The 22,997-nt window shown below is 32.3% G+C and overlaps 1 protein-coding gene across 1 annotated transcript in view; it reads right to left on the reverse strand.

Moving 5' to 3' along the window:
* LOC142233256 (uncharacterized) overlaps positions 1-22,631 on the reverse strand; it is a 91,957-nt gene extending 69,326 nt beyond the window's left edge. Inside the window, exons 1-5 of the mRNA XM_075304108.1 lie at positions 22,610-22,631; positions 16,757-16,818; positions 9,971-9,982; positions 9,061-9,165; positions 829-953 (exon numbers count right to left, since the gene is read on the reverse strand). Coding sequence (XP_075160223.1) covers positions 829-953; positions 9,061-9,165; positions 9,971-9,982; positions 16,757-16,818; positions 22,610-22,631 — 326 coding nt within the window. The remainder of the gene's footprint in view (positions 1-828; positions 954-9,060; positions 9,166-9,970; positions 9,983-16,756; positions 16,819-22,609) is intronic.
* Between the last annotated feature and the right edge of the window lie 366 nt (positions 22,632-22,997).

The raw sequence follows: 22,997 nt of genomic DNA on the forward strand, positions 1-22,997 counted from the left end.
ATGGTGAGTATTGGTCCATGTTTTGATATAGCCCCCATATAGACCGATCTCCCGATTTTACTTCTTGGGCTTCTAGAATCCGTAGTTTTTATCCAATTTGCCTGAAATTGGAAATCTAGAGGTATTCTAGGACCATAAAGGGGTGTGCCGAATATACTGATTATCGGTACAGTTTTTGATATAGCCCCTTATAAACCGGCCCTCCGATTTGGGGTCTAGATTCTAGAACTACAATTAGATGTGCTGAATACTGTGTACACATAACAAAGTGTATATGATTTAGTTTTATCGGTGCATTTGGTAAGGCCTCCATATAGACCGATTTCACTTATTGAGGGTATAGAAGGCGCACTGATCATGAAAATTGCTTGAAACTGAATGCAAAATTTCCAGATTTTACTTCTCGTAGTCGCTTAAATAATTGGGATGAAAATACACAGATTTCAAATCAAGTCATTATTTCATCATTTTCTTGCACTTACAAGAGATGTTTATGATTCCTCTAAAACTCAAACAAAAAATGGTTCTTATAAATTCAGTATCTCATCTAGATTTCATAGGTATTTAAGATTCGGCCCGGCCGAACTTACTACTGTATATACTTGTTTTGTTTAATATATACCCCGTATGGACTAACTTACAATTGAGAAGACTGTGTTAAGAAGTTTTAAGATTTAAGGCAAGTGTTACCGCAACCCAAGTAATTCGATTGTGGATGACAGTCTTTAGTAGAAGGCCGAACTTACGGCCGTATATACTTGTTCAATTATAAAATTGTACTAAATAAAATCAATCAAATCATATAAAACTTTTTTCTCAAAAACTTACCTTGTAATTTCCTCCACTAATTTGCAGGGATCGGCAGCATAGAATTTAACACCAAAATATAAATCGTATGCATCAGCTTTTGGCTTCAATTGGCGGGAGATACGAGAAGCTGGATCCAACCAATGCTGCATTATAGCCCAAATGGAAAAGAACACATGCCACCAAAAATCCATAGGCAAGCAAAAAGGACAAAAATTGATAAAAATGTCGCCGGCGATTTCGAATACGAGAACCAATCCAATTCGTGGTCCAAGGAAGATATGTCAACAAATGGCATGAGAAAAAGAAAAGAGAAGAGAGAGAGGGAGAGAAGAAAAAGTAAATTGAATATAAATTAAATAAAACTTGTGGATGTTCTTATGAGTTTGTGTATGGGTGGGGGTGCGAGAGTTTTAAAATAATTCCCAGAATGCAACAACCAGAACATAAACAAAAGTAAGAAAATGAAACTTTCACTCACACTTACAAAAACCCATGGCCCATGGAAAACAAAGGAACCAAGGATTCGAAACTGTTTAAAATTCCGAAAAAGTTGTGGTGAAAATCCTTAGTAATAAATTGCTAACATCCGGAATGAAAACCAGAAAAAAATACAATCGAACCAACTAAAGAGCTACTCGCATTCAGTTTTGAATCGCTGGTTTATGCTGAACATTATCAATGGGTAAAAGCATTTCCATGGCTATTAGGAATTGCAAAAGAGATTGCATTTTTTTTTTAATTCTAAGCAATAAACAAACCTAAAGTATATTGATAATATATATCCTCTAAATTCGTTGGTTTCCTTCAAACAAACAATATGGAAAAATTGTCAAATTTTATTATGCAAATTTTGTTTTTTTTTTTAATTTTTCTCCAATGGCATCCCTAAACCGCAAGGACATTGCTACCCCTAAGCCGTTACAAATTCCAGCGAACGTTCTCTGGTCCAGTTGTGTGGGTGTGTATGTGAAAAGTTAAACGGTTTCTTTCAATACAACATGACCTTCAACAAAACGTGTTTAGGACAATTTCATCCATTCATCCCCCGCCAGTCCCTATAACCTCCCTCTGGCAATACTTTTGCAGCATCATTGAACGTAAAAATTGTTCGAAACAACAACGATGAGTTAAAAACCAAAGTCATTTACAAAAAAGGGGCAATTTGAAAAGTTCTTGCCTTTTTTGGTTTCCTCCGCAAAACGGTGAATGTGCAAAAGACAAGGGACAGATAAGGAAGAAAACTTTTCCTGTTCTTGTATAAAATTTATTGAAAACCAAAAAATATATACACATTTCTCTTGAATTGCATGGCTCAACTGATGCCTGTCATAGATTACGGAGTATTTAGGAAATAGAAAAAGGGAATTTTTTATTAACAGTTAGGAAAAGAACTAATTTAAACTTTAATCCCTAAAACCAATTGTGCTCAGTTTTGTCCTATAATTCATTGATACATAAAATAGGTAACACAGAAAAAATGTTTTTGTGTTCAATCACGATCCAAATAATTTTTAATTGAAATGTCTTCAATCACAGAAATGGTAGTATCCATTAAAAAATTATTTGATCCAATTAAAAAATTAATTTATACTATTAATTTGTATACCCTCCACCATAGGATGAGGGTATATTAACATTGTCATATGATTTCTAACAACCATGCAAAAATTGGTCCATATAGCCCTCATATAAACTGATTCCCAGATTTGACAGCCGGAGCCTCTTGAAGGAGAAAAATTCATCCGATCCGGTTGAGATTTGGTACGTAGTGTTAGTATATAGTCTGTAACAACCAAGGAAAAATTGGTCCATATAGGTCCATAATTGTATATGACCTCCGGAGCCTCTTAGAGGAGCAAAAATCATCCGATCCGGTTGAAATTGGGTAAAAAAATGGTCCATATCGATCCATAATTATATATAGCCCTCATATAAATCGATCCCCAGATTTGACCTCCGGAGCCTCTTGGATAAGAAAAATTCATCCGATCCGGTTGAAATTTAGTGCGTGGTGTAAGTATATGGTTTGTAACAATCATGCAAAAATTGGTCCATATCGGTCCATAATTATATATAGCCCTCATGTAAATCGATCCCCAGATTTGACCTCCAGAACCTCTTGGAGGAGCAAAATTCATCCCATTCGGTTGAAATTTGGTACATTGCGCTAGTATATGGCCGCTAACAGCCATCCAAAAATTGGTCCATATCGGTATATAGCCGATCGCAAATCACACAAAAATTGGTCCATAGAAAAATTTGTCAAAATTTTATTTCTATAGAAAATTTTGTCAAACTGATATATATTTTATATAATTTTGTCAAACTGATATACGTATTTAATCGGACCATTTTTAAAATGTCAATTAAGTCTTTAATTGGAAAAATGTTCGTGAAATTTTTTTCTGAGTTATAGTAGACGCCAGTGAACGCCAGTGTTTGTGTATTGCACCATAAATCGTTATAATGATACTGAATGCGAGAACAAGACCTAAAATGATCGCATGAATGCGTGCAACATTCCACTGTGGGCAAAATACAATAAGACTTTCATAATACCCTTCACCACTGCTGTGGTACAGGGTATAATAAGTTTGTGCATTTGAAGGACCAGGCCCATCGTTTAGTATACCGATCGTCTTAGAATTAAATACTGAGTCGATCTGAGTGAATCTTCTAATTACGTACATCCGAATATTTAGTGGGTTTCGGAAAACTTGCACAATATCAGCCAAAGCGGTTCAGATTTAGATTTAGCTCCTATATATACATTTCGCTCAATATACATTAATTGGCCCTGGAGACCAGATTTTTGCCTTTATTACCTGCACAAAGAATACAATTGATGGTATTGTCCAGTATCCTTAATTTTGATATAGCTCCCATATATCATTCGGCCGATTTAGATTCATATAACCAACGGAGACTAAATTTTATTTCGATATATTGTGGACTGAGATAAGACTTCAGATTTCACAAATTTAGTTCAAATTGGATAAAATTTGGATATAAATCCCATATATACGCCCGATTTGGGGAAATAGTGTAGAAAATTTCATATTTCACACCCATTTCAACGGGATTTTAATCCAATTGATTTTACACAGAAAAAATAATTTTATCCAAATCGGTTCAGGTTTAGATAAAGCGCTCTATATTCTTCCGATTTAGGCAAAAATGGCACAATGTCAGCGAAGGTGTCCCCAGACTTTCCACAGAATCGAATAAGATTTAGATAAGGTTCTGGCTGTGTAAATGTTGCTCGATGTGGTCAAATATTGTCACAAACCATAAAATTAAGCACCTCCCTTGGCGAAATCTAGCTAAAATCCTTGTGAAAAGTCCACTGCAATAATTTTAAAAAGTCCTCAATTTTCCAATACCTCTAATACATGCATATCGCAGGATAAATCATAAATGCACTTTTGTGCAATAAATTGACTTTGGCTTTATATTTTTAATGTTATAGCTTTATATTTTTTACTTAACTCTGCATCCTTTCAGGGTATTAGCAGATTTAAATTTAAAGTCTAGAGATTTTCTATAGAAATTTTTTCAAAATTTCATTTATATAGAAAATTTTTTTATAATTTTATTTGTATAGATAATTTTATCAAAATTTTATTTCTATAGAATATTTCGTCAAAACTTTATTTCTAGAAATTTTTGTCAAAATTTTATTTCTATAGAAATTGTTGTCAAAATTTAATTTTTATTGAAAATTTTGTCAACATTTTATTTCTATAGAAAATTTTTTCAAAATTTTATTTGTATAAATTTTTTTTTTCAAAATTTTAATTCTATCGGAAATTCTATCAAAATTTTATTTCTACAGATTTTTTTGTTCAACATTATCAACATTATTTTGTTCAATTTTATCAAAAATTTTGTCAAAATTTACTTTCTATAGAAAATTTTGTCAAAATTTAATTTTTATAGAAAATTTTGTCAAAATTTAATTTTTATAGAAAATTTTGTCAACAATTTTATATCTATACAAAATGTTGTCAAAATTTTATTTCTATAGAAAATGTTGTCAACAATTTTATTTCTATAGAAAATTTTGTCAAAATTTTATTTCTATAGAAAATTTTGTCAAAATTTTATTTCTGTAGAAAATTTTGTCAAAATTTTATTTCTGTAGAAAATTTTGTCAAAATTTTATTTCTATAAAAAAATTTGTTAGCATTTAATTACTATAGAAAATTTTGTCAAAATTTTATTTCTATAATTTTTTTTTTTAATTATATTTTTATAGAATAATTCTATAGAAATAAAATTTTGTCAAATTTTCATTTTTATAGAAAATTTTGTCAAAATTTTATTTCTATAGAAAATTTTGTCAAAATTTTATTTCTATCGGAAATTCTATCAAAATTTTATTTCTACAGATTTTTTTCAACATTTTATTTTTATCGACAATGTTGTCAAAATTTTATTTCTATAGAAAATTTTGTCAAAATTTTATTTCTATAGAAAATTTTGTCAAAATTTTATTTCTATAGAAAATTTTGTCAAAATTTTATTTTTGTAGAAAATTTTGTCAAAATTTTATTTTGATAGAAAATTTTGTTAAAATTTTATTTCTATAGAAAATTTGTCAAAATTTTATTTCTGTAGAAAATTTTGTCAAAATTTTATTTATATAAAAAAATTTCTTAACATTTCATTTCTATAGAAAATTTTGTCAAAATTTTATTTCTATAAAAAAATTGTTAAAACTTTATTTCTATAGAAATAATTATATCTATAGAATAATTCTATAGAAATAAAATTTTGTCAAATTTTAATTTTTATAGAAAATTTTGTCAAAATTTTATTTCTATCGGAAATTCTATCAAAATTTTATTTCTACAGATTTTTTCAGCATTTTATTTTTATCGAAAATGTTGTCAAAATTTTATTTCTATAGAAAATTTTGTCAAAATTTTATTTCTATAGAAAATTTTTTCAAAATTTTATTTCTGTAGAAAATTTTGTCAAAATTTTATTTTTATAGAAAATTTTGTTAAAATTTTATTTCTATAGAAAATTTGTCAAAATTTTATTTCTGTAGAAAATTTTGTCAACATTTTATTTCCATAAAAAAATTTGTTAACATTTCATTTGTATAGAAAATTTTGTCAAAATTTTATTTCTATAAAAAAATTGTTAAAACTTTATTTCTATAGAAATAATTATATCTATAGAATAATTCTATAGAAATAAAATTTTGTCAAATTTTAATTTTTATAGAAAATTTTGTCAAAATTTTATTTCTATCGGAAATTCTATCAAAATTTTATTTCTACAGATTTTTTCAGCATTTTATTTTTATTGAATATTTTGTCAAAATTTTATTTCTATAGAAAATTTTGTCAAAATTTAATTTTTACAGAAAATTTTGTCAAAATTTTATTTCTATAGAAAATTTTGTCAAAATTTTACTTCTATAGAAAAGTTTGTCAATATTTCATTTTTATAGAAAATTTTGTCAAACATTTATTCTACCAAATCTACCAAACAGTAAAAAATCTACCATTTTTGTCAACATTTTATTCGTACAGAAAATTTTGTCAAAATTTTATTTCCATAGAAAATTTCGTCGAACTTTTATTCTATAGAATTATAAATAAATTGTCTAATTTTTATTTCTTTAAAAAATTTTGTCCAAATTTTATTTCTATAGAAAATTTTGTCCAAATTTTATTTCTATAGAAAATCTTGTCAAATTTTTATTTCTATAAAAAATTTAGAAAAATTTTATTTCTATCGAAAATCTTGTCAAAATTTTATTTCTATAGAAAATTTTGTCAAAATTTTGTTTCTATAGAAAATTTTGCCAAAATTTTATTTCTATAAAAAAATTTATAAAAATTTTATTTCTATCGAACATTTTGTCAAAATTTTATTTCTATAAAAAAAAATTAAATTATATTTCTATAGAATAATTCTATAGAAATAAAATTTTGTCAAATTTTCTTTTTTATAGAATATTTTTAAAAATTTTATTTCTATAGAAAATTGTGTCAAAATTTTATTTCTATCGGAAATTCTATCAAAATTTTATTTCCACAGATTTTTTTCAAAATTTTATTTCTATAGAAAATTTTTTCAAAATTTTATTTCTATCGAAAATTTTGTCAAAATTTTATTTCCATAGAAAATTTTGTCAAAATTTTATTTCTATAGAAAATTTTATCCAAATTTTATGTCTATAGAAAATTTTGTCAAAATTTTATTTCTATAGAAAATGTCGTCGAAATTTTATTCTATAGAATATTTTGTCTAAATTTTATTTCTATAGAAAATTTTGTCCAAATTTTATTTCTATAGAAAATTTGTTCAAATTTTAATTTCTATAGAAAATTTTGTTAAAATGTTATTTCTATAGAATATGTTGTCAAAATGTTATTTCTATAGAAAATGTTGTTAAAAATATTATTTCTATAGAAAATTTTATTCTACCAAATCTACCAAACATTAAAAAATCTACCATTGTTTGTCAACATTTTATTCCTATAGAAAATGTTGTCAACAATTTTATTTCTATAGAATATTTTGTCAAAATTTTGTTTCTATAGAAAATTTTGTCAAAAGTTTATTTCTATAGAAAATTTTGTCAAAATTTTATTTCTATAGAAAATTTTGTCAAAACTTTATTTCGATAGAAAATTTTGTCAAAATTTTATTTCTTAGAAAATTTTGTCAAAATTTTATTTCTATAGAAAATTTTGTCCAAATTTTATATCTATAGAAAATTTTGTCAAAATTTTATTTCTATAGAAAATTTCGTCGAAATTTTATTCTATAGAATATTTTGTCTCAATTTTATTTCTATAGAAAATTTTGTAAAAATTTTATTGGTATAGAAAATTTGGTCAAAATTTTATATCTATAGAAAATTTGGTAAAAATTGTATTTCTATAGAAACTTTTGTTAAAACGTTTTTCTTTAGAAAATTTTGTGAACATTTTATTTCTACAAAAAATTTTGTCAAAATTTTATTAGAACATTTTGTAAAAATTTTATTTCTACACTAAATTTTGTCAAAATTTTATTTCTATAGAAAATTTTGTCAAAATTTAATTTTTGTTGTTTTGATTTCAGCTTAAAACCATTGCATTGACTACACTAAAAGAGTAGCTTAACCAACAGAGGAAAAGTATGCAGGCTGCAGGATGGTTGGACGGACGGCCGTTTCGGAAGTACCACATTCCTCATCAGCATCCTCTACTTGCAGCAAAACTATCGACCAATTATCAGAATAAATTCGGGTTATTCACTAAACGCGAAGTAAATGTCACTCGAACCTCCCGAAAAAAGGTTTTCGATAGTCGGCTTTGCCTAAATACATTTTGTATATATCGTCTCACATCGATAGATTCCTTTTCCTTGTTCTGCAAAATTGACATACTCGTCTCACTGAATGCATCCAGCATGGATAGCTCTCTTAATCGAGCTAGAAGTCGTAGTCCTTAAGTTCTAACCTTATTAATTTTTTCTAGTCTATTCAGCGAGGTTTATCTCTTGGCCGTAAGTTTTCGATGCCATTGTCCAAGAAAACTACATTGGATGGCATAAACAAAAGCAATCCAAAAGGGAAAGTTTGTTTGTTGTCTGTTAAATGCTGTTTAATATGTTTTCCAAATAAATATTATTTTTTTATCAGGGTTGTGGGTTGTGAACTTAGCTTTACGAGCTTACAATTTGCCCCTTTCTGCCGGACAAGTGGAAAGATAAAAACTTTACTTTTCATTTCCATTAATTACGCCTGATCACATGCCTCCAACTCTCAACACTCAATATCCTGGTTGGCAGAAACCAGTTATGCAGTGAAAATGATGAAGCTTCACTCAACCATGGCCATTCGTTAGCTAACCATGAAAGGCTTCAAGGGAATTATTTTATATGCAAAAGTCCTGCTATTGTCCCGCCATTGGTATGGCATAATTACGGAATATCCTTTAAAATGTTCACAAACTCTTCAGACCCCAAAGGAAGGCCAACTAAATGTGGCCAGATGTTGGTTATTTGGTTTGATTTTATTGTAGGGAGGCGAGAAAAGGAAAGATGGCCTCACAAGGAATTTTTCTAGTGAGAGATCTGGAAGTTTCTTGATTGTATATTTCTACCGTGTATTGTAAATGTATTTATTAATAGCTTTATTTGAATTGATGTTTATTTTTGTTAACGCTATGAACACCGTTTCCTGTAAGCATCCCCCTGATTATGTGTGTATGGCTGTGTTCATTATCCTTTCGTATTTACCGTTTGATTTTCCTCGTCTATATAGCGTATACCAAAGAATGATGTTTCAATTAAATTCAGTCTGGCAAAGACAACATCCAACAGAGCCTGTCCGGGTAAATCATCCTGAAATGATAGGAAAAAGAAAAAAAAAACAGAGCAATCAATAAAGAGAATATTTAATAGATTGAGAAAATGACCTGCAAATATCGATGAACGAATGAAAGGGAAAGATAAATTACTTGTCCACAGGGTTATTTATAGAGCAAATCAATCTGGTTCAATTATGTTCTAAAGGTAGTTAATGGAAATCTTTCAATGAAGAAAAACTCCCCTGTGGCTTGAAGAAGAAATCCGCCTTTTATATAATTATTGATTTGTTTAAATATAATTACAGATACAAACTCAAATTGGGTTAGAGCATTTGTTATGTTATGTCGGAAGCATTGCATAATGGAGTAAAATAATCTAAACTTCAATGTAATGTAGAAAAGAGTTCATCAATAAACTGATGTAAAAATTTAACTTATTTTTATTAAAAGAAAAATATTTGATTTTACTATAACTTTATTTTTCGTATCATTTTATTTATATTTCGAACATTTCCACAGCCCAATACAATTTTTCTTATACCAAGTATGTCTCAATAATTTTCGAACTAAAATTTGTGAACGTGGGTAGTGAAATCTATGACCATACAAATACTTTCCATGCCAACTAAAGCAGAAAAAAATGTCGGTCCAGTTTGGAAACTACGGATATACATCAAGAATTCTTATGTCAAGATATTCGGAATCGCACATTGCAAAATTTTCTTTAATCCAAAAAATATAAAGTGCAAGATTGGTAAGTTAATTCCGAGAGTATTTCGATTTTTTGGTTCTAAATAAATTGTTGGGATTATTGATTCCCAATATAGGACCATTCTTACTCTGTTTTTAACCTATTTGAAACAAAAAAAGTTAAAATTACCCATTACAAGTATGAAAAACAACAAGTTATAAAAAATTTAATTAAAACAACTTCCTGGGTAGTTAAAATAAAGAACTTCATTGGGAGTGCATCTTCTGGAAGTGATTTTAAAGTTGTGCCTTTGGAAGAACTTCCAAATTTTTTTGCTGGGTGGGTAGGTATATACTATGCTTCACTATTGGAGATTAGTGTTTCAACTTTCTTGCCAAAAAGGAGAGTCGGCAGAGTTCTCTCCACTTTGTGGTTGGCATTGTAAAAGAAAAATCACTTTTAATTTTATTTTAACTATGTAGGATGTTCTTTGAAGTCAAGCTCACGTTTTTCGTATTTTTATACCCTCCACCATAGGATGGGGGTATATTAACGTTGTCATTACGCTTTTTAACACATCGAAATATTACTCTAAGACCTCATAAATATACTGTGTCGTGGTGAAATTCTGAGTCGATCTAAGCATGTCCGTCCGTCCGTCTGTTGAAATCACGGTAATTTCCGAACGAAACAAACTATCGACTTGAAACTTGGCACAATTAGTTGTTATTGACGTAGGTCGGATGGTATTGCAAAAATCTGCCATATCGGTTCACTTTTACGTATAGCCCCCATATAAACGGACCCCCAGATTTGGCTTGCGGAGCCTCTAAGAGTGGCATATTTCATTCGATCTGGCTTAAATTTGGTACATGGTGTAAGTAGCAACCATGCAAAAACTTGTCCATATCGGTTGATAATTATATATAGCTCCCATATAAACCGATGCCCAGATTTGGTTTGCGGATCCTCTAAGAGAAGGAAATTTCTTCCGACCCGGCTGACATTTGGTACATGGTATTAGTATATGGCCTCTAACAACCATGCAAAAATTGATCCATATCGGTCCATAATTATATAGCTCCCATATAAACCGATACCCAGTTTTGACCTCCGGAGCCTCTTGCAGGAGCAAAATTCATCCGATCCGGTACGTGGTGTTAGTATATGGTCTCTAGCAACCATGCAAGAATTGGTCCATATCGGTCCATAATTATATATTTTGGTTTGCGGATCCTCTAAGAGAAGGAAATTTCTTCCGACCCGGCTGACATTTGGTACATGGTATTAGTATATGGTCTCTAGCAACCATGCAAGAATTGGTCCATATCGGTCCATAATTATATATAGACCCCATATAAACCGATCCCCAGCTCATGCTGCGTGACAAGGCTGTTATGATGGCAAATGTTCGATGGGTTGTAACGACACCAAGCAAATATGGTCCCATTTCAACTTAAACCGCACACTAGATATGCTAATGGTCTCGAGAAGTCAGATATCACTCCTGATACCTGCTGTAACGGGTCGCTGCCTGATAGGCGATTTTGCAAAAACTATTGGCGCGAAGTATAATGACTATTGTATGAGCTGTCATGATGCGGAGGAAAAGGAATCAATTAAACACCTCTTGTGTGAGTGTCCTGCATTTTGTGTAAAGCGCAATCAACTTTTAGGAGCATATAGCTTCAGATTACTGGCGGATCTGAAAAACGTTAACTTAAGCAGTCAGCTAATGTTTTTGGAACAATATAGTTGGTTCAACAAAGAAAAATAATCAAGAAGGTTAAGCGGTTAAAACTAGAAGTGCCCATATGTAATAGGTACTTTTAGTTAATGTGGTATCACAATGGACTGAATAGTCTAAGTGAGCCTGAATCTTAATCGGGCTGCCACTTTAACCTAACCTAAACCGATCCCCAGATTTGTCCTCCGGATCCTCTTGGAGGAGCAAAATTCATCCGATCCGGTTGAAATTTGGAACGTGCTGTTAGTATGTGGTCTCTAACAAATACGGAAGAATTGGTCCATAATTATATATAGCCCCCATATAAACCGTTCCCCAGATTTGACCTCCGGAACCTTTTGGAAGAGCAAAATTCATCCGATTCGGTTGAAATTTGGTACGTGAATTTAGTATATGGTCTCTAATAACCATGCAAAAATTGGTCCATATCGGTCTATAGTTATATATAGCCGATCCCCAATAAAACAAGAATTGGTCCATATCGGTTCATAATTATGGTTGCAACTCGAGCCAAAAATAATCTACCAAAATTTCATTTCTATAGAAAACTTTGTCAAAATTTTATTTCTATAGAAAATTTTGTCAAAATTTTATTTCTATAGAAAATTTTGTCAAAATTTTATTTCTACAGAAATTTTTGTCAAAATTTTATTTCTACATTCAAAAAAAAGTTTATTTGATTCAGAGATTTTGATCTTCCCTTAAGGATTTTGGTATTGATTCCGAGCCAAAGATGCGGCTTCTTTAAAATAAAGAAATTTTTTAGCGCCCATCTTGCTTTAAATCTAGGACCAATAAAATTAAAATTAGGATACAGATCTCATTTATCAAATTTTCATTCATAACTCAGTTTGACAAAATTTTCAATAGAAATAGTATTTTAGCAAAATTTTCAATAGAAATAAAATTTTGGCAAAATTTTCAATAGAAATACATTTTTGGCAAAATATTCAATAGAAATAAAATTTTGGAAAAAATTTTCCACAGAAATAAAACTTTGACAAAATTTTCTATAGAAATAAAATTTTGACAACATTTTGTATAGAGATAAAATTTTGTCAAAATTTTCTATAGAAATAAAATCTTGAAAAAATTTTCTATAAAAATAAAATTTTGACTAAATTTTCTATAGAAATAAAATTTTCACAAAATTTTCTACAGTAATAAAATTTTCACAGAATTTTCTACAGTAATAAAATTTTGACAAAATTTTCTATAGAAATAAAATTTTGACAAATTTTTCTATAGAAATAAAATTTTGACAAAAATTTTCTATAGAAATAAAATTTTGGCAAAATTTTTCTATATTAATAAAATGTTGACAACAATTTCTCTAGAAGTAAAATGTTGGTAGATTATTTTTGGCGATATGGACCAATTTTTGTGTGATTGGGGATCGGCTGTATATAACTATAGACCGAAGTGAACCAATTTTTGCGTGGTTATTATAGACCATATACTAACACGACGTACCAAATATTAACCCGATCGGATGAATTTTGCTCCTCCAAGAAGCTCCAGAGTTCAAATCTGGGGATCGGTTTATATGGGGCTATATATAATTATGGACCGATATGGACCAAATTTTGAATGGTTTTTAGAGGCCATATACTAACACCACGTACCAAATTTCAACCGGGTCGGATGAAGTTTGCTCCTCCAAGAGGCTCCGGAGGTCAAATCTGGGGATCGGTTTATATGAGGGATATATATAATTATTGACCGATGTGGACCAAGTTTTGCATTGGTGTAAGAGACCACCCATGTACCAAATTTCAACCGGATCAGGTGAATTTTGCTCTTCCAAGGGGCTGCGGAGGTCAAATCTGGGGATCGGTTTATATGGGGGCTATATATAATTATGGACCGATGTGGACCAATTTTTGCATAGTTGTTAGAGACCATATACTTACACCATGTACCAAATTTCAGCCCAATCGCATGACATTTGCTTCTCTAAGAGGCTCCGCAAGCCAAATCTGGCGGTCGGTTTATATGGGGGCTATACTTAAAAGTGGTCCAATATGGCCCATTTGCAATACCATCCGACCTACACCAATAACAACTACTTATGTCAAGTGTCAAGTCGTTAGCTTGTTTCGTTCGAAAGTTAGCGTAATTTCAACAGACGGACGGAAGGACGGACATGCTTAGATCGACTCAGAATTTCATCACGACCCAGAATATATATACTTTATGGGGTCTTAGAACAATATTTCGATGTGTTACAAACGGAATTACAAAGTTAATATACCCCCATCCTATGGTGGATAGTATAAAAATTTAAATACCATTAATCATTGTGATTTTTGATTTAATTATAAAATTGGTTTAACCAATTAGATTTTTTAATTGCCCAGCAAAAAAAGCGTCGCCAAAAACGTAATGAAAATGTTCTTTTTGGATCCGGAAGTGGTGCAAAATTGACGCAGAAGCCATGAATTTAACATGGGCTTGTCATAGGAAGGAAGTCCTCCATTTCAAAAGCCGTTGCACTGAATTTGCATCACTTCTTTAGGTGTGATCCGAATTTAAGGTATTGGAGGTAAATTAAACAATTCTGTGATATTTTTTCAAATAAATAAATAATTTTTATAATTTTCAATGGATTATAACGCTTGTCGGAAACGTTTGACCTCAAATATTTTCAAAAATTGTTCAGATTGAATTTAGCATTTTGTTTTCGACAAAATTTAAATGATTTGTACTATTTTATGAATTTTTACTCTGAAAAAGTTAAAATTACCCATTAAAAGTATTTAAAAACCAAGTTATAAAAAAATTTAATTAAAATACCCAGCAAGTACACCCAAAGAAGCAATATGTTCACCTCAAACATGTTTCAAGAGCAAAATATTATTTTTGGATGGTAACATTTTTGTAACATTTTTATCGCAACCATGTTTTTTTTCTCGTAAATTTTGTATCTGTTTTCGGAAAAAATGTTATGTTTGGCTAGAAAACAACATTTTTGAGATAAACATTTTACATGGTCACCATCCAAAAATAACATTTTGCTCTTGTAACATGTTTGAGGTGATCATATTCCTTCTCTGTGTGTAGTTGAAATAAAGACCATCATTGGGAGTGCATCTTTTGGAAGTGCTTTTAAAGTTGTGCCTTTGGAAGAACTTCCAAATTTTTTGCTGGGTGATTGAAATTTTAATTGGACAGTTTTATACCCTCCACCATAGGATGGGGGTATATTAACTTTGTCATTCCGTTTGTAACACATCGAAATATTGCTCTAAGACCCCATAAAGTATATATATTCTGGGTCGTGGTGAAATTCTGAGTCGATCTAAGCATGTCCGTCCGTCCGTCCGTCTGTTGAAATCACGCTAACTTCCGAACGAAACAAGCTATCGACTTGAAACTTGGCACAAGTAGTTGTTATTGATGTAGGTCGGATGGTATTGAAAATGAGCCATATCGGTCCACTTTTACGTATAGCCCCCATATAAAGGGACCCTCAGATTTGGCTTGTGGAGCCTCTAAAAGAAGCATATTTCATCCGATCTGGCTGAAATTTGGTACATGGTGTTCGTATGTGGTCTTTAACAACCATGCAATAATTGGTCCACATCGGTCCATAATTATATATAGCCACCATATAAACCGATCCCCAGATTTGGCTTGCGGAGCCTAAACGAGAAGCAAATTTCATCCGATCCGGCTGACATTTGGTATATGATGTTGGTATATGGTCTCTAACAACCATGCAAAAATTGGTCCACATCGGTCCATATTTATATATAGACCCCATATAAACCGATCACCAGATTTGACCTCCGGAGCCTATTGGAGGAGCAAAATTCATCCGACCCGCTTCAAATTTGGAACGTGGTGTTAGTATATGGCCGCTAACAACCATACCAAAATTGGTCCATATCGGTCTATAATTATATATAGCCGATCTCCAATCACACAAAAATTGGTCCATATCGGTTCATAATCATGGTTGCCCCTCGAGCCAAAAATAATCTACCAAAATTTTATTTCTATAGAAAATTTTGTAAAAATTTTATTTCTATAGAAAATTTTGTAAGAATTTTATTTCTATAGAAAATTTTGTAAAAATTTTATTTCTATAGAAAATTTTTCAAAATTTTATTTCAATAGAAAATTTTGTCAAAATTTTATTTCTATAGAAAATTTTGTTAAAATTTTATTTCTGTAGAAAATTTTGTCAAAATGTATGTCTACTTTGTCAAACTGAATCATATACGTATTGGATCGATCTTTTTTTTGATTTAATATATACCACGTATGGACTTACATACAATTTAGAAGATGGTGTTAGGAGGTTTTAAGATACCTTGCCATCGGCAAGCGTTACCGCAACTTAAGTAATTCGATTATGTATGGCAGTGTTTAGAAGAAGTTTCTACGCAATACATAGTGGAAGGTACATATGCTTCGGCCTGGCCGAACTTACGGCCGTTTTAAGTTGTTTGGTACTACTTTTTCCTGAGTTGAAATCAAAATTCAATCAAGAGTAGTTAGTAGGTATCCATCTAACTATCAGTATCTTCAGATCAGTCTTAAATAGGGAAGAAGATAATTTTGTTGGAAATTAGACTTCAGTAAGATGACTTTTCCCTTAGATCACCATTTGTGCTAAGCACACACATATTAATTGCATCATCATCATCATCATGTGCTGTCAAACCATGCTAACAAATCACATTTATCTGATATAAATTTAGAATCTTGATTCTCTCTCTCTCTCTCTCTCTCTCTCTCTCGATCTATTCAGTGTAGATGGTTTAACACCATAGGCTATGACTCTACAAATAACCGATTGTTTGCAATTAATTACAACTTTCAACTACTTCACTTCTTTGTTAAGAAGATTACATATTTATTATTTATAGGAAAATCTAAGGAAAAAAAGGAAAATAAACAAAACATCATAGCAAATTCTAATGAAGAGGAAAACACAACATGAAATATTCAATAATTCCCACTTGAGGCACTTCCTACAAATTCTAATTGCTGTTATTTTTCAATCGTTTTATTTACACGACTGTCTATAAGCATCCATGATATATTTCACAAAGCATATCTTGTGGGATTCTTGCATATAAATATGCGTCTGCCATAAACTAACAACCAGTGGCTAAAATTACAAAGAAATCTACAAAATTATATGTTGGCTAGTGTTTTTTTTTGTTTTTATTTTACTGCTTTTGCTCTTATTTGCTTTGTTTTAATAGTGGAAATTGTTAAATTAACAACATCATAGCCTTAGGTCAGAAATTAATTTATATGTTCGACCTGAACCAAGAGCCACCACCACCACCATCCACAATCGATGGTCATTTAGCAAGGAGTGGAAGTTGTTGTTGCTGCAATCATCCATACCGGAGCCACTACTGACTACTGGTCTTGTTCGTTGAGTGAACATGTGAATATGATTTTAGACATAAACACAGAATGGAGGTAGAGATTTGTGTGAATATAGCTGGGACTTATAATGATTGTTGGTTATAAAAGAGGAAAAGATTTGAACTTTATTAGCAAAGTTAAGTGAAAGGGTCAATGGTACAACAACTTTGATATGAAATAAATGAAAAAAAGCATATAAGGCCGTAAGTTCGGCCAGGCCGAAGCTTATGTACCCTCCACCATGGATTGCGTAGAAACTTCTACTGGATGACAGTCTCCACGATCGATTTACTTGGGTTGCGGTAACTTTTGCCGATGACAAGGTATCTTAAAACTTCCTAATACCGTAATATATACCACGTAGTCCATACGTGGTATATATTAAACTTAAAATGGCCGATTAAATACGTATATAATTAAGTTTGATAAAATTTTCTATAGAAATAAAATTTTGACAACATTTTCTATAGAAGTAAAATTTGGACAAAATTTTCTATAGAAATACGATTTTAACAAAATTTTCTATAGAAATAACATTTTGACAAAATTTTCTATAGAAATAAAATTTTTACTAAATTTTCAAAAGATTTAAAATTTTGAAAACATTCTCTACAGAATTAAAATTTTGACAACATTTTCTACAGAAATAAAATTTTGCCAAAATTTTCTATAGAAATAAAATTTGACAAAATTTTCTATAGGAATAAAATTTCGACAAATTTTGCTAGATTATTTTTGCTCGAGTGGCAAGCATGATTATGAACCGATATGGACCAATTTTTGTGTGATTGGGGATCGGCTATATATAACTATAGACCGATATGGACCAATTTTGGCATGGTTATTAGCGGCCATATATTAACACCACGTTGCAAATTACAACCGGATCGTATGAATTTTGCTCGTCCAAGTGGCTCCGGAGTTCAAATCTGGGGATCGGTTTACATAGGGACTATATATAATTATGGACTGATATGGACCAATTTTTGAATGGTTCTTAGAGACTATATATACTAATATCATGTACCAAATTTCAGCCGAATCGGATGAAATTTGCTTCTCTTAGAGGCTCCGCAAGCCAAATCGGGGGATCGGTTTATATGGGGGCTATATATAATTATGGACCGATGTGGACCAATTTTTGCATGGTTGTTAGATACCATATACTAACACCACGTACCAAATTTCAGCCGGATCGGATGAAATTTGGTTCTCTTAGAGACTCCGCAAGCCAAATCGGGGGATCGGTTTATATGGGGGCTATATGTAATTATGGACCGATATGGACCAATTTTTGCATGGTTGTTAGAGACCATATACTAACACCATGTACCAAATTTCAGCCGGATCGGATGAAATTTGCTTCTCTTAGAGCGATCGCAAGCCAAATTTGGGGGTCCGTTTATATGGGGGCTATACGTAAAAGTGGACCGATATGGACCGATTTTTGCATGGTTGTTAGAGACCGTGTACTAACACCATGTACCAAATTTCAGCCGGATTGGATGAAATTTGCTTCTCTTAGAGCAATCGCAAGCCAAATTTGGAGGTCCGTTTATATGGGGGCTATACGTAAAAGTGGACGGATATGGACCAATTTTCGCATGGTTGTTAGAGACCATATACTAACACCATGTACCAAATTTCAGCCGGATTGGATGAAATTTGCTTCTCTTAGAGCAATCGCAAGCCAAATTTGGGGGTCCGTTTATATGGGGGCTATACGTAAAAGTGGACCGCTATGGCCCACCAATAACAACTACTTGTGCCAAGTTTCAAGTCGATAGCTTGTTTCGTTCGGAAGTTAGCGTGATTTCAACAGACGGACGGACGGACGGACATGCTCAGATCGACTCAGAATTTCACCACGACCCAGAATATATATACTTTATAGGGTCTTAGAGCAATATTTCGATGTCTTACAAACGGAATGACAAAGTTAATATACCCCCATCCTATGGTGGAGGGTATAAAAAAGTTCTGCCAATCAGAAATCTACAAAGAAAAAAACTTCATATCATACCTTGTAACATTACTAAAATTTTAAGAAAAAACTCATTTCAAAATTGAGGATAATCGTATGAAAATCGCAAAATATACTGCTTACTCTAAACCATCGCTAAATGGATTCACAATGAGGTTGTTCACCAATTAACTCATAACAAGTTCTTTCGAACCGAATCCCACTCTCCCAAGCAAACATATGTACAACAAGTATATACAGCAGTAAGTTCGGCCGGGCCGAATTTTAAATACCCACCACCATGAATCAAATATTATAGTTTCCTTTGAAATGTCAGGGGGATTTTACACTACTCGAAGACAAATTTAAAGATTTTACCCATAAAGACTATATCAGATTCTGAATTTATAAGAACCATTTTTGTTTGAGTTTTAGAGGAATCGTTAACATCTCTTGTAAGTGTGCAAGAAAATGATGAAATAACATCTTGATTTGAAATGTAGAATCTGCAGATTTTCACCCCCATTATTTAAATGATTACGAGAAGTAAAATGTGGAAATTTTACATTCAGTTTCAAACAATTTTCCTGATCAGTGCGCCTTCTATACCCTTAAGAAGTGAAATTGGTCTATATGGAGGCTTTATCAAATGGACCGATAAAACTAAATCATACACATTGTTATGGGTCTAAAGTGCCAGTATATTTTCAATTTGTGGCAAAACGGATAAAAACTACAATTTATAGAAACCCTAGGAGTTAAATCGGGAGTTCGGTGTAATGGGGGCTATACCAAAACATGGAAGGATACACACAGTATTCAGCACATCTAATTGTAGTTCTAGAATCTAGACCCCAAATCGGAGGGCCGGTTTATAAGGGGCTAACAGGTTGGCTGATAAGTCCCCGGTCTGACACATAGATGGCGTCGGTAGTATTAAATGCATATTATTTTTATATAATACCAACCTTCAAATGATTCTTGTCAAAATTTGACGTCTGTAAGTCAATTATCGTCTTTTATGAAACAAATTTTGTTATTGTGAAAAAAATGGAAAAATAGGAATTTCGTGTTTTGATAAAATACCGTTTTCTGAAGGGGGAAAAACGGTGGAAGCTAAAACTTGGCTTGATAATGAGTTTCCGGACTCTGCCCCAGGGAAATCAACAATAATTGATTGGTATGCAAAATTCAAGCGTGGTGAAATGACCACGGAGGACGGTGAACGCAGTGGACGCCCGAAAGAGGTGGTTATCGAGCAAAACATCAAAAAAATCCACAAATTGGTTTTTGAATGACCGTAAAATGAAGTTGATCGAGATAGCAGAGTCCTTAAAGATATCAAAGGAATGTGTTGGTCATATCATTCATCAATATTTGGATATGCGGAAGCTCTGTGCAAAGTGGTTGCCGCGCGAGCTCACATTTGACCAAAACCAACAACGTGTTGATGATTTTGAGCGGTGTTTGCAGCTGTTAACTCGTAATACACTCGAGTTTTTCCGTCGATATGTGACAATGGATGAAACATGGCTCCATCACTACACTCCTGAGTCCAATCGACAGTCGGCTAAGTGGACAGCGACCGGTGAAACGTCTCCGAAGCGTGGAAAGACTCAAAAGGATGCGCATGAAATAATTTTTATCGATTATCTTAAGAAAGGAAGAACCATCAACAGTGACTATTATATGGCGTTATTGGAGCGTTTGAAGGTCGAAATCGCGGCAAAACGGCCCCATATGAAGAAGAAAAAAGTGTTGTTCCACCAAGACAACGCACGGTGCCACAAGTCATTGAGAATGATGGCAAAAAATTCATGAATTGGGCTTCGAATTGCTTCCCCACCCACCGTATTCTCCAGATCTGGCCTCCAGCGACTTTTTCTTGTTCTCAGACCTCAAAAGGATGCTCGCAGGGAAAAAAATTGGCTGCAATGAAGAGGTGATCGCCGAAACTGAAGCCTATTTTGAGGCAAAACCGAAGGAGTTCTACCAAACTGGTATCTCAAAAAATTGGAAGGTCGTTATAATCGTTGTATCGTTCTTGAAGGGAACTATGTTGAATAATAAAAACGAATTTTGACAAAACAAGTAAGTAAAGTCTACAGTCGGGCGGGGCCGACTATATTATACCCTTCACCCCTATGTAGGCCAAAATTTGTGTTACCATCTCAACTACTTTGCTAGAAGCTATATATTTTAAAGGAGACAATTTTTGTACTTCCACAAAATCTCTAGAATTAAAATTTAAATCGGCCAACGCTATCCAGTTAATTGGAGGAAACTTCCATTGAAAATGGGTCTAAAATCTGTAACAGTCAACCATAACATATTTTCCCAACTCTGGTGTACGTATATATGGGAGCTATATATAATATGAACCGATTTTGACTAAATTTGACATGTATAGTTAGAATAATAATTCTGCTATCTATGCGAAATTTCACGTAAATGGGAGTATAACTTTGGCCCCCTGGTCATATGAGCGCAAATCGGACGGAAGATATATATGGGAGCCATATCTAAATCTGATCCGATTTGGCTGATCAACATAAAATATTTGGATGTACGGTATTTCACGAAAATCGGTAGATAAACACGCTAACTATGACCAATTCGAGGATAAATATATATGGCAGCTATATCTAAATCTGAACCGAGTTTTTCCAAAACCAATAGCGATTGTCTCTGTCCCAAGAAATGGCCCTATGCGAAATTTGAGGACGATCGGACTTAAATTGCGAGCTGTACTTTGTGCACAAAGTTACATATACAGACAGACGGACGGACAGACAGACGGACATCGCTAAATCGACTCAGAATTTAATTCTAAGCCGATCGGTATACAAAAGATTGGTCTATGACCACTATTTCTTGGCGTTACATACAAATGCACAAACTTATTATACCCTGTACCACAGTAGTGGTGAAGGGTATAAAAATGTGTTTTTCTTTGTTAGACTGGGGATTTATCAGCCAACCTGTTATATCAAAAACTGTACCGATACTCAATATATGCGGCGCACTCTTTTATGGTCCTAGAATACCTCTAGATTTCCAATTTCAGGCAAATTGGATAAAATCTACAGTTTCTATAAGCCCAAGAAGTAAAATCGGGAGATCGGTCTATATGGGGGCTATATCAAAACATAAACCGATACTCACCATTTTTGGCATACCTCTTTGTGGTCCTAAAATACCTCTAGATTTACAATTTCAGGCAAATTTGAAATAAAATCGAGAGATCGGTCTATATGGGGGCTATAAAATACCTCTAGATTTCCCTTTTCAGGGTAATTGATTAAAAACTATGGTTTTTATAAGCCCAAGACCCCATATCTGGAGAACGGTCCATATGGGGGCTATATCAAAAACTGGACCGATATAGCACATCTTCGAACTTGACCTGCATGCAGACAAAAGACGACTTTGTGATAAATTTCAGCACGATTACTTTATTATTGAAGACTGTAACATGATAACAACAGACGGACAGAAGACATGGTTAGAATTTCTCCCTGATCAAGAATATATATACTTTATATAGTCGGAAATCGATATTTGGATGTGTTACAAACGGAATGACAAACTTAATATACCCCAGTCACCATTCTATGGTGGCGGGTATAAAAATATGGGTCTAAAACTGCTCCTTCTGGGAGTTTTATAAGAATGCACTAACTTACCCTGTACCGGTACCCTGTGCATATTGTACTCGTATGTGCATATTATACTCATATGTTAACCGTTGTAAATTGGCGAAATATTATATAATTAAATTTAAAACAAATTGACATTTCAGAATAAATTTAATGTCTTCAACATATTACCAACTTAGCTAAGAAGCAATTTTCAAGTTTAAACTACTTGCTACTTGAATAAATAAATGCAATTTCTAAGGTTTTTGAACTTTGACATCGAGTTGCCACTCAGAAAAATGCAAATGTTGTATTGTGCAATAACACAGCCAACATGTTGAAGGATATTCACATTCTGCCCTTTCTATAGCGGGGTAAGTGAGGAGAACACGACAGAATAACAGCAGCGCATGAATAATGAACATTGAAAGTACTT

Source organism: Haematobia irritans, chromosome 1 (assembly GCF_050003625.1).
Source record: "Haematobia irritans isolate KBUSLIRL chromosome 1, ASM5000362v1, whole genome shotgun sequence".
Classification (NCBI taxonomy): Eukaryota; Metazoa; Arthropoda; class Insecta; order Diptera; family Muscidae; genus Haematobia; species Haematobia irritans.